The sequence below is a fragment of the Sphaerodactylus townsendi genome, linkage group LG12 (assembly GCF_021028975.2).
Source record: "Sphaerodactylus townsendi isolate TG3544 linkage group LG12, MPM_Stown_v2.3, whole genome shotgun sequence".
Taxonomy (NCBI): Eukaryota; Metazoa; Chordata; class Lepidosauria; order Squamata; family Sphaerodactylidae; genus Sphaerodactylus; species Sphaerodactylus townsendi.
In genome coordinates, this window is record NC_059436.1 from 48,573,709 (window position 1) to 48,586,510 (window position 12,802).

The 12,802-nt window shown below is 48.3% G+C and overlaps 1 protein-coding gene across 2 annotated transcripts in view; it reads left to right on the forward strand.

Moving 5' to 3' along the window:
• LOC125441483 (netrin-G2-like) overlaps positions 1 to 12,802 on the forward strand; it is a 128,738-nt gene that overhangs the window by 55,006 nt on the left and 60,930 nt on the right. For both annotated transcript variants that reach the window (XM_048512091.1, XM_048512092.1), the window contains exon 4: positions 7,924 to 8,567. In XM_048512091.1, the coding sequence (XP_048368048.1) occupies positions 7,924 to 8,567 (644 nt within the window). The remainder of the gene's footprint in view (positions 1 to 7,923; positions 8,568 to 12,802) is intronic.

The following is a 12,802-nucleotide window of genomic DNA, read 5'->3' on the forward strand; positions in this document are numbered from 1 at the left end:
CTTTTTCTTGTCTCTTTTTCTATAATCTTTCTCTCTATTAGGTAACTAGCGTGCGGGGCAGGGGGGGTTGTTGGGTTCTGTCCTTTTCTGATAGTAGATACAATCTTATTGTTATTGTTATTGTTATTTATAATTTATTTTTATTTTTATTATTTTTATTATTTTTATTATTTTATTATTATTATTATTTTATTATTATTTTATTATTATTATTATTATTATTATTATTATACACATAACAACACAGCACAAGTGTCTGGAATTCATCTCTGAATATCGAGTCCTTCCCAAAAGGACCCTAGGATATTAGAGGCTATTTCGTGAGAATATGTGCAGTTCCTAGAAGTGCTGCTTTCTGCAGCATGTGGACTGATGTTCTGTCCAAGTTTAGGCTTTCCAGATGTTTTTCAAGATTTCTTGGGATTCCTCCTAGAGCACCGACTACTAGTGGGATTACTGTTGTTCTTTTTTGCCACAATCGTTCAACTTCAATTTGTAGGTCCTTGTATTTTGTGATCTTTTCCAGCTCTTTGTCCTCTACCCTGCTGTCAACTGGCACAGCAACATCGATGATCCAAACATGTTTCTTCTCTATCACTGTTATGTCTGGGGTGTTGTGTGCTAGGTGTCTGTCTGTCTGTATTCTAAAGTCCCAGAGTATTTTTGCTTCTTCATTTTCTGTGGACTTCTCTGTTTGTGATCTTTACCAGGTCTTGCTACAGGGCAGGCCGTACTTTTTGCAAAGGTTCCAGTGCACCATTGCTGCTAGCCTATTGTGACGTTCGAGATAGTCAGTTTGGGCTATTTTCTTACAGCAGCAGATGATGTGCTCCACGGTTTCATCACACTCTTTGGGTCATTGTAGGAATTATTATTATTATTATTATTATTATTATTATCATTATCATTATCATTATCATTATCATTATCATTATCATTATCATTATCATTATCATTATCATTATTATTATTATTTATTGGGTTTTTAGACCGCCCTCCCCCGAAGGGCTCAGGGCGGTGAACAACATGTAGAATATAATATAATATAATATAATATAATATAATATAATATAATATAATATAATATAATATACCGCCCCATCCCCGAAGGGCTCTGGGCGTGGTATAACATAAAACCACAGATAAAAACATCATACAATACTTCCAGAAATATAATAAAGCAACGGTTGTGTCCTAAGATGGCCTCCCACCTAAAACCTAATCCTCCTAGGAGGGGGAGGAAGAGGTAGCGGGTCCTGATAGTATTAAGGACCCATATATCCCAGTAACGGGTCCCGATGATATAGGGGAGGGGGCACAGATTTAGGGTAAAGATTTATATATCTTTACCCTCATTACTTTGTTTTAAAAATATCTCTTCTCCTAAGATACGATCACACCATGTGTTAACGAAACTGAAACAAACTATTAAAAGAAAAAAAGAAACACAAAAAAAGAAAAAAAGAAAACCAGTAGGCTGTTTCCTCAAAATAAGAAAAAAACAAAATTACTGTAGCGGACAGCAGTTTTTTAAAAAAACGTAAATTCGGGCCCCTGCTGTGCCCACGAGCTGATGGGCGCGAGGGAGACGGAGAGAAAAGGGAGCGCTCGGATCAGTCAAAGGGTTTATTTATTACGGTTGCTGTTTATTAAAACCTCTCCACAGCAGGAGCCGGCACGGTAAATACACAGGCCGATTCATTAGCGCTCCGGACCATCTGCTCCTCTGAGCCGGGCCTCCGCTTCAGGCTCTCCGGGTTGGGTTAAAACAAGGCTGGGGGCGGGGTGGGAGGGTGGGGGGGCGCCAGGTTGGAGCTTTACATCCCTTCTATGTCTGCTGGATGTCAGTCTCTGCCGTGATGAACAGATTTATTGGTGGATCAGGCTGGGGCAAATGGGAGGGGGGAATAAAGATGCTGGACAGCGCCTCTCACTCATCGGAGCCATAGTTTAAGACATCCAGTGCGCTCTCTGCTGCCCCCCCCCCACCTCTCCTTCACTGGAGCAGAATAGGGCCATTGACTTTGGTGCCGAGGGGCAAATTGCCGATGCTGTTTCTTTCTGGAGCATCGTGCATGGCCGGAGTAAGTGCGTTGTTGCTGTCCTCAGCACATCAGGGGCTATGTAAGCTAATCGAGTAATCTCCGAGCCGGAGGCCGACAGGATGGTCTTAGAACACCCCGGCTGACGCATCAGGAGCTCTCAAGGGTGTTGCAAGGTCTGTCGGGCTCCTGAGGGAGAGAGGGGGACAGATGGCTGGAGTCTGGGCAGGGGATCAGATCTAGCCGAGGCACCTCCAGATGGCTCAGCGTTGGCAGCCGACCGGCGGCCTGGAACAGAGCACCAGGTGTTAGGGGTGCCAGCCTCCAGGTGGGCCTGAAGATCTCCTGGAATTACACCTGAGTTCCTGATGACAGAGATCAGTATCCCCGGAGAAAATGGCTTCTTTGGAACGTGGACTCCATGGCATCATAACCCTGCAGCAGTGGCGTAGTGGTTCAAGAGCAGGTGCACTCTAATCTGGAGGAACCGGGTTTGATTCCCTGCTCTGCCGCTTGAGCTGTGGAGGCTTATTTGGGGAATTCAGATTAGCCTGTGCGCTTCCACACACGCCAGCTGGTGACCTTGGGCTAGTCACAGCCCTTCTGAGCTCTCTCAGCCCCACCCACTTCACAGGGTGTTTGTTGTGAGGGGGGAAGGGAAACGAGTTTGTAAGCTCCTTTGAGTCTCCTATAGGAGAGAAAGCGGGGATATAAATCCAAACTCTTCTTCTGCTGCTGCTAAGACCCACCCCCTCACCAAACCTTGCTTTCCATAGGCTCTAATCTGGAATCTCCAGGGATCTCCCTCCCTGGAGTTGGCAACCCTACCAGTCACCCACAAATGTCATGCTGACAAGGTGGGGAGAGGAGTGGAGCAATCTGCATCACCATAGCTGCTTGCCCTTGCAACTGAGGAGCAACACAAGCTTAGATCCCTCTTGGTCCCTGTAATGAGGTGTTTTCTGTTTTGGGGATCGTTGCTTTCCTCAGAGAGGTCTGAAAATGACCCCAAAAAAGGGGAGGGAGGAATAATATTATAATAAAACAAATAACAAAAGCCAGGTTCCCCAGAACTGGCTTTACTAAACGGGATACTTCAATGCCAATCAATAAACATTGCTAATCAATAACACATTTGTTACTTCAGAATCCAAGACCTAACACGTTGCAAACCAGATGAACTGTGGAAAAGAAGGGGGTGGGGGGGCTCTTTAAGCAAATAAAACCAGAGATTTCAGCCGACATAGTTTCAAACATATCTGTATCATCATGAAGACTTGAAACTTGTGTGTTTTTTTTAAAGAATAAGGAAGTAGGCAAGTTGAGATTTTCTAGAGCAAATATTCTTGGGTCATTTTCTAGAGCAACCAAGAGTTGTGGTGGCAAAGAATCCCACGTAGCAGACCCCTCCCCCCCAACGTTGTCTGCCACCAGATGTTGCGTGCATCCGTATGAAAACGCCATCATGTGAAATAATTATTGAGGATGAGATTGTTCCTTTGCAACTTTTGTGGTGAGGAATAGTGCCATTCACGTGAGGCTGTTGTGAATTCTGCCTAAGAACATTAAAGCCTGCTGGACAGGAGTGGGTCCATTTAGTCATTGTGATTGATAGCTTATGATGAAGCAGTATTTAAGGTTCCCAGCTTTTAAGCAGGTCTCTCTAGTTCAGGGGTAGGGAACCTGCGGCTCGAGAGCCGCATGCGGCTCTTCTGCCTTTCCACTGCGGCTCCATGAGCCGAGCCACCGGCTTCATTCTTGCCCGCCCTGCAGGTGGCAGGCCCGGGCCTGGCTGCCACTTGGCCGGCTGGGCGGTGTGCTTCCCCTCTGGCCTTCCCGTTGGAGGCGGGTGCCCCAGCGGCTGGTGAGGCCGAGGCAGCCCGGCTCATCACCTGCCTGCAGTGGCAGCAGGCGAGCGCACCAGTGCCCACAACCCGGCAGGCTGGGCAGCCCTTGAGCTTCCCCTCTTGCCCGCCTTGTTCGAGCAGGGTGGGCACTTTCCCGGTGGCCAGCAAGGCCGAGCCGCTGTCCCCATCCTTGCCCGCCCTGCAGGCAGCAGGGCGAGTGCATCCATGCGCTTCTCAGAATGAGTGGAGTAAAAGGTAAAAAAGCCCAATATATACAGTGTTATCTTTATTTTAAATGTCAAAAATTATTTGCGGCTCCAAGTGTTTTCTTTTCCCGTGGAAAACGGGTCCAAATGGCTTTTTGAGTGTTAAAGGTTCCCTACCCCTGCTCTAGTTGCAGGTCTCTCTAGAGATGGAATTGCCAGCTCCAGGGTGGGAAATTCCTGGAGACTTGGGGGCAGAGTATGGGGAGAGGAGGGGCTTCAATGGGCTATAATGTCATGGAGTCAGGGGCATATCTATGGAAAAAAGGAACCTAGGACAAGCCCTGAAAACCCCTATCCCCCAACCCTCACTTGCAGGCTGGCCGAGCCCAGCATTCAGCTGTGGACTCTGCCTCTAAAGTCCATGTGAACAGAGCCAGCAGTATAAAGCTTGACTTGACTAGGCTGAGCCTGCAGTTCAGTTTTGGGCTCGGCCTGGCTGGGTCCGGCTTTAAACTGTGGGCTCCCCTTGCAATATCCACACGGACTTTAGAGGTGGACCCTGCAGTTTAAAGTTGGACCCATCCTGGGTGGAGTTCTTGGCAGAGCGTGGGACAGACAGCCATGGATGCCCCCTGCGTGTGGCGCCTGGGGCACACACCCTGAGTACCCTACCCTAGATACGCCTCTGCGTACAGTCCACCTCCAAAGTAGCCATTTTCTCCAGGGAAAATTATCTCTGCAGTCTGGAGATCACTTGTAATTCTGGGAGATCTCTAAGCCCCATGTAGAGGTGGGGAACCCTGTGAGGCCACAAGTGCTACTCGGAAAGGAGTTCTGTGCAGTTTATCATCTGTGCAGTTTAGCATAATGTGATCTACTCTGCTCCGAGTCTGTGGATTCAATAGAACACAGGTGTCAAACTCACGGCCCTCCAGATGTTATGGACTACAGTTCCCATCATCCCCTGCCAGCATCATGCTGGCAGGGGATGCAAGGCTGTAGTCCAGCATCTGAAGGCGTGGCTGCCATCTCACCCAGAAACAGGGGTCTTCAAACTATGGCCCTCCAGATGTTCACAGACTACAATTCCCATGAGCCCTACCACTTGGCCATGCTGGCAGGGGCTGATGGGAATTGTAGTCCATAAACATCTGGAGGGCCCTAGTTTGAAGCCCCCTGCTTTAGAGCGACCACCCTTATAAATCTGAATCTCTCTTCTTGCCCCCACCAGAAGGTACACTGAAGAATGTTTTAAAAACAAGTTTGCCATTGTATGCTATTTTATTTCTGGCGAGCGTAATAAATTGAGGGTTGATTTAAAAAAAAAAAGTCTTTGCAGCTTTTGCTATTCAGAACAGATGTCTTTCTTTATTTAAAATACTCAACAACATAATTTCACTAAAAATATACAGGGGGAGAGTTGATCTACAAAAACCCTTTGATCAGCTTACAAAAGAGTAAACTCGCCCTATCCATTAAGGACCCGGTCCTGGTGTTATTGAAATGAAGGCAAAGCTTCTGTCGGCTTTGAAGAGTGCCAGAACAGATCCTGGGAGCAGAAGAGGCATCAGAAAAGAATCACCTTGTTCTTAATGTTGTGCTTAATGCTTGCCTGCGTTCCGCCTACAGCCAGCAAGACAGCTCAGCTGAAGTCTCTTGCATTTATAAACTGGCAAATCTGTAATTGTCTCCTGCCATTTAGACCTTGAGATACAGAGAACAGATATTAAATCAACTCGTTGTCTCAAAGTGCAGCAAGTTGTCAAAACTGAGATTTCTCGCCAGGCATAGACTAGAAGAAGAAGAAGAGGAAGAGGAAGAGGAGGAGGAGGAGGAGGAGGAGGAGGAGGAGGAGGAGGAGGAGGAGGAGGAGGAGGAGGAGGAGAGGAGGAGGAGGAGGAGGGGGAGAGGAGGAGGAGGAGGAGGAGGAGGAGGAAGAAGGAGAAGAGGAAGGAAGGAGGAGAGGGGAAAGAGGAAGAGGGGAAGAGGAGAGAGGAAGAGGAAGAGGAGGACGAAGAGGAAGAGGAGGAGGAAGAGGAGGAGGAGGAGGAAGAGGAGGGAGGGAGGGAGGAGGAGGAGGAGGGAGGAGGGAGGGAGGAGGGAGGAGGAGGAGGAGGAGGAGGAGGGAGGAGGAGGGAGGAGGAGGAGGAGGAGGAGGAGGAAGAAGAGGAGGAGGGAGTTTGGATTTATATCCCCTTTCTCTCCCTTGGGAGACTCAAAGGGAGCTTACAATCTCATGCCACTTCCCCCTCACAACAAACACCCTGTGAGGTCGGTTAGAGCTGAGAAGAGCTCCAAGAAGCGTATTGTAGGAGTCCACCCAGCTGGCGTGTGTGGGAGTGTACAGGCTAACCTAGATTCCCAGATAAGCCTCCACAGCTCAATGACAGAGCTGGGAATCAAACCCGGTTCCTCCAGATTAGATACACGAGCTCTTAACCTCCTACGCCACTGCTGCTCCTAACGCGTTTTCTGGGTACGGCCCAGCTATTAAGTTAGTGACAAGGGAAACCTTCCTCATAACCACTCCATAACCCTTTCCCGTTTGGCTTCCCTTGAGTCTTTGCTTGGTGAATCATGTAAAAAAATTTTCACCTTTGTTAACTTAAAAACAAACAAACATGAAAGTCCTGATTTTTGCTGTCTGCCTTGCAAGTACACGTTTGTTCCGATCGTTGTTTGTTACATTTATATCTGGTCCTTCTTCGGCCATAAAGCTCAAAGTAAAACATCAATTGATGCCCTGGGGCAGTTTTGCCTGTTTCCCATTGGCTGTAACCACCCCTGACTAGACTAACAAGCTGACACTGTATGGGGGAGCGGGGTAGAAATGAAGAAACGGACCTGTCAGGGAGAAGCGTTCTATGGTTCCTGGCATCCTATGGTTAATGGCGTCCTAGCTGCGGGGTTGTTGGGTTTTTTTAAATCATGGGAGAATTTAAATGTTCGAGACCTCACCTGCACTGATGTTTTGTGCAGGAGCAGTTTTACCACATGTTGTTTGAATGTGTCCGTTCACACCTTAAGCCTTTAGCCATCAGTTCAAGGGGTAGAGATAGTTGTTTTTAGATATTGTAGCTCCAATTCTTTACATTTCGACGTCTGGTCTGTGAAACAGCAGGGGTTTTAGAAGAAGGGGTTTTAGAAGAAGAAGAAGAGGAGGAGGAAGAAGAAGAAGAAGAGGAAGAAGAGGAGGAGGAGGAGGAGGAGTTTGGATTTATATCCCCTCTTTCTCTCCTGTAGGAGACTCAAAGGGGCTTACAATCTCCTTGCCCTTCCCCCCTCACAACAAACACCCTGTGAGGTAGGTGGGACTGAGAGAGCTCCAAGAAACTGTGACTAGCCCAAGGTCACCCGGCTGGCGTGTGTGGGAGTGCACAGACTAATCTGAATTCCCCAGATAAGGCTCCACAGCTCAGGCGGCAGAGCGGGGAATCAAACGTGGTTCCTCCAGATTAGAGTACACCTGCTCTTAACCACTATGCCACTGCTGCAATTTCAAATTGCATTCAGACTGAGGAGGTCTTGGTCGCCTTCTGGTATTTCTACAAGTGAGCCCCTCAGCCACTGTTTGCCAGTGGCCAGTCAAAGGGGGCAACAGTGTGTACCCCATTCTGTAGGGCAGTCAAAGGCATAGTACAGTGTCTTGGTTGGAGTCTCCTTTTTGATTGGTATTTGAGCCAAGGAATAGCAAATCTTCCTGCTGATTTTGTTTAGCCTTTCCCTGCCACCCTCTCACCCCCCTGCGGATGTGCAGAAATGCGTTCCTTTCCAGCTCTGGCTCTTCTTGGTCCCTTTCTGCTCTCATGACTGTTGTTCTTCTTACAGGAGAACCCGTACCTGTGCAGCGATGAGTGCGACGCGTCCAACCCTGATTTGGCCCACCCGCCGAAACTGATGTTCGACAAAGAAGACGAAGGTCTAGCTACCTACTGGCAGAGCGTGACGTGGAGTCGTTATCCGGAGCCTCTGTTGGCCAACATCACGCTGTCTTGGAACAAGAGCATCGAGCTGACGGACGACATTGTAGTAACTTTTGAGTATGGCCGCCCCACCGTCATGATGCTGGAGAAGTCCTTGGACAACGGCAGGACTTGGCACCCTTATCAGTATTATGCAGATGACTGCATGGAAGCCTTTGGCATGCAAGCGCGGCGGGTCAGGGAACTCTCCGCCACCAGCTCCAACAGGATCATCTGCACAGAGGAATACTCCCGCTGGGCGGGCTCTAAGAAGGAGAAGAACGTTCGCTTCGAGGTGAGGGACCGTTTTGCCATTTTTGCCGGGCCAGATCTCAGAAACATGGACAACCTGTATACGAGGCTGGAAAGTGCCAAGGGCCTGAAGGAGTTCTTCACCGTAACAGACTTGCGGCTGAGGCTCTTGAGACCAGCGCTTGGGGGCACCTATGTGCAGAGGGAGAACTTGTACAAGTACTTCTATGCTGTGTCCAACATCGAAGTCACCGGCAGGTAACCTCCGCTCTGTTTCTTGTCCATATGCTTCCTCGGAGGAAGGCTGGCTCGGGAAGTAGCACAGCTTAGCGAATCATGCCGTGGTGGCGAACCAATGGCACGCCAGATGTTCATGGACTACAGTTCCCATCAGTCCCTGCCAGCATGGCTGATGGGAATTGTAGTCCATGAACATCTGGAATGCCATAGGTTGCCACCACTGTGGGAAGCTGAATCCAACCTCTGTGTGTGTGTTTGTGTGTAAAGGCAAGAGATGCTGGGAGGTGTTTTGCCATTGTGTGCCTCCACACACACATCCCACAGCTGCACCACATCTCATTGTGGAGTCCAGCAGAGCCACCCACAACCTCCACATGGAGGTCAGGTATGAGGCCAACCACACACAATCTCCATGTGGAGACCAGTTCAACAAAGGCCTGTTTGAGCCTGCCGCTTAGAGCCGGATCCAAGCCTGACAGAGGCCAGACTACGACTGAGTACACAGTGGCTCCTCCTCTACATTTATATTGTTGGCTCCGCCCCCAAGCTCCACCTGACCAGAGGGGGGTGGAGCCAACAGTATAAAAGCAGAGGAGAACCAGCTGTGTGCTCAGTCTGCTGCTGAAAGCCTGCAGTTTAAAGCTGGTCCCAGCTAGCTGAGGTCAGTAGCAAAGGCCACTCTGAACTTCCAGCAGTTGAACTCCATGTGGGGTTTGGGGGTGGGGCAAGGTGCACGTGAAGTTCTGGAGTAGCTGGCTTTCACTGCACTTGATCGGGGTGGAGTTTTGAGGGGGGGGCAACAGTGTACCTCCCCAGGAAGTGGCGCATGGGGCTCTAGCCCTCCTCCTGCCCCCTCTCACTACGTCAGTGCGTGCCTCCACTTCCCAGCCCTGGAATTCCTTGGAGGTCGCCCATTTGAATACTAGTGTCAGGGCTGAGAGGGTGTGATTGGCGCAAAGTCACCCAGCAGGTTTTCATGGTGGAGTGGGGATTTGAACCAGTGTTTCTCAGGTCCCAGCTTGACACCCTAACCCAGTGGTGGCGAAGCTTTGGCACTCCAGATGTTATGGACTACAATTCCCATCAGCCCCTTTCAGCATGGCCAATTGGCCATGCTGGAAGGGGCTGATGGGAATTGTAGTCCATAACATCTGGAGTGCCAAAGCTTCGCCACCACGGCCTTAACCACTACGCCAAGCTGGCTCTTCAACCTTATAGAAAGAAAACATGTGACAAGTACAAGAGATACATTTATTCATCCAGATGTTCGTGTTTTTGAATAATACCTCTTCATCAGTAGACTGATATAAAAAACAACAAAATGAAGAGCTTTTGCTTCAAACGTGGATAAGGTTTATATAGTGCAATCATCAGCAAAATTATACCCTTCTAAACACATTGACTTAAAACAAACTTAGAAGGATGTACCCGTGTTTCCCTGAAAACAAAACTGGGTCTTATATTAATTTTTGCTCCAAAAGATGTGTTATGGCTTATTTTCAGGGGATGTCTTATTTTTTTCCATGATTCTGCACCCTCCACGGGACCAGATCAGAGGCTCTGGGGAATCTGTAATTAGGGCTTATTTTTGGAGTAGGGTTTATATTTCAAGCATCCTCCAAAAATCCTCAAAAATCATGCTAGGGCTTATTTTGGGGGTATGTCTTATTTTTGGAGAAACAGGTAGCTGTGCTTAGGAATACCTTGGTAGTTGTATGTATTAACAGATGCATTCCCTGTTCCTGCTAGATTCCTTTTCCTTTTGTGGTGCTGCCTTTGTGGTATAGCTTGATCCAATTTCATCTCAGTCTTTCCTGCAGAACAGTAAGATCCTTGTAATGAGATTATGGCACTCGTGGCGGTGTTGAATCCGGCTTCCGTTTCTCCAGATATGTTAGCTACTGCCCTTTCTGATTCATTAACCCTCTAGAAAGGAAGGCACAAACAAAACTATGAAACCCAGTGGCTCTATCCATTAGAACAGTGGTGGTGAACCTTTGGCGCTCCAGATGTTATGGACTACAATTCCCACCAGCCCCTGCCAGCATAGCCAATTGGCCATGCTGGCAGGGGCTGATGGGAATTGTAGTCCATAACATCTGGAGTGCCAAAGGTTCGCCACCACGGCATTAGAACGTTTGTAACGCTGCGAATGTTCCTATGAACAAAGTTTCCTAAATTCAGCTCTTTGTCCAAAGTTACATGAGCCGCTTTATGATCGAAGGGGCAATAAAACCTAAAGAGCAAATTCCCGTCCACCTGGGAGGTAATGCCTTTAGGACATTGTTTCCACAAATCCAATATAAACCAGGGTCAGGGAGATAAACGTAGCCAAGGCCTACCCCTCCTTTACAATGGCAGACGTTTTCTTTACTATTATTAGACCAAGACTGTGCCGCTGCTTCAAATTTATGGCAAACAATAGTAACCTATAAGTCAGAGAAGGGCCCTGAATATGACCCAAGGGAATGGTCAGTTACTGATCTGTAGGAGTATGGTTGAGATGGAACATTAATCCACTGGACACTTTCTTTATAAAGATAGTAGCATTGTACTGACCGGTCATTTCAGATGTCCAAGCGTGTGCAGAAGAATTCAAGGCCATTATTGGAATTCCACATACCAAGCTTAATTTTTCACTCTGCCATTCACCTTCAGTGATACTAAACTCTAGTCTATGAGGGCATCTGGCGTCTGGAAGAATTCCAACCCTTGGCCCATCTGTAGGAGGAGGAGGAGGAGGAGGAGGAGAAGGAGAAGAAGGAGAGTTGGATTTATATCCCCCCTTTCTCTCCTATAGGAGACTCAAAGGGGCTCACAAACTCATAAGAACATAAGAAAGAACCTGTTGGATCAGACTAGAGTCCATCTAGTCCAGCCCTCTGCTACTCGCAGTGGCCCACCAGGTGCCTTTGGGAGCTCACATGCAGGAGGTGAAAGCAAGGGCCTGCTGCTGCTGCTGCTCCCAAGCACCTGGTATGGTAAGGCATTGGCAATCTCAGATCAAAGAGGATCAAGATTGGTAGCCATACATCTACTTCTCCTCCATAAACCTGTCCAAACCCCTTTTAAAGCTATCCAGGTTAGTGGCCATCACCACCTCCTGTGGCAACATATTCCAAACACCAATCACACATTGCGTGAAGAAATGTTTCCTTTGGTTAGTCCTTATTCTTCCCCCCAGCATTTTCAATGAATGCCCCCTGGTTCTAGTATTGTGAGAAAGAGAGAAAAAATTTCTCTCTGTCAACATTTTCTACCCCATGCATAATTTTATAGACTTCAATCATATCCCCCCTCAGACGTCTCCTCTCCGAACTGAAGAGTCCCAAACGCTGCAGCCTCTCCTCATAAGGAAGGTGCTCCAGTCCCTCAATCATCCTCGTTGCCCTTCTCTGCACTTTTTCTATCTCCTCAATATCCTTTTTGAGGTGTGGCGACCAGAACTGAACACAGTACTCCAAGTGCGGTACTCCAAGTGTGGTACTCCACAGTACTCCTTGCCCTTCCCCCCTCACAACAAACACCCTGTGTGGTAGGTGGGGTTGAGAGAGCTCCGAAGAACTGTGACTAGCCCAAGGTCACCCAGCTGGCGTGTGTTGGAGTGAGGGCTCTGACACTAGAAAGGAAATGTACCGGGGGGAGGGGAGAAGACTGACTAATCTTTGAACCCAGTGGCAGGGACATTTCGAGTGACCCGGGGTACAGTTTTCAAAAATACTCTTATTAGAGGGTCGACAAACCACCTGACTGTTAAAGGCAGAGTCCAAAGGGAAACGAGAGCCAGAATCGCAAGATGGTGGATATCCTGATGGAGGTGTACAGCTGGGGTATAACCCTAGCATTGGCATGAATTAACATGACAAGCAAGACTCTGCAGAATGAGAGATACAGATGTCAGGAATGTCTCTCATCTGCACCATTAGTCTCTAGAAACTGGGGAGGCTCAAGTATGGTGGGTCGCCATCCACCCCCAACACTTCAGTGCACTCCTATACTATGTATACATCCCCTGGTGCCTCAGCCAGAGGTGGGATCCAGCAGGTTCTCACAGGTTCCCGAGAGTAGGTTACTAATTATTTGTGTGTGCCGAGAGGGGGTTACTAATGGGTGGTTTTGCCACGTGATTTTTGCCTTAGTTACGCCCCTCCTCTCAGCAGTAGCGCGCAGAACTTGAAGCAGTCTAGCAGGAGGTGCACCGGTGTGCGTGGCAGCCTGCGCCTGCGTGCATTCGTTTCCCGCCCAAGGATTTA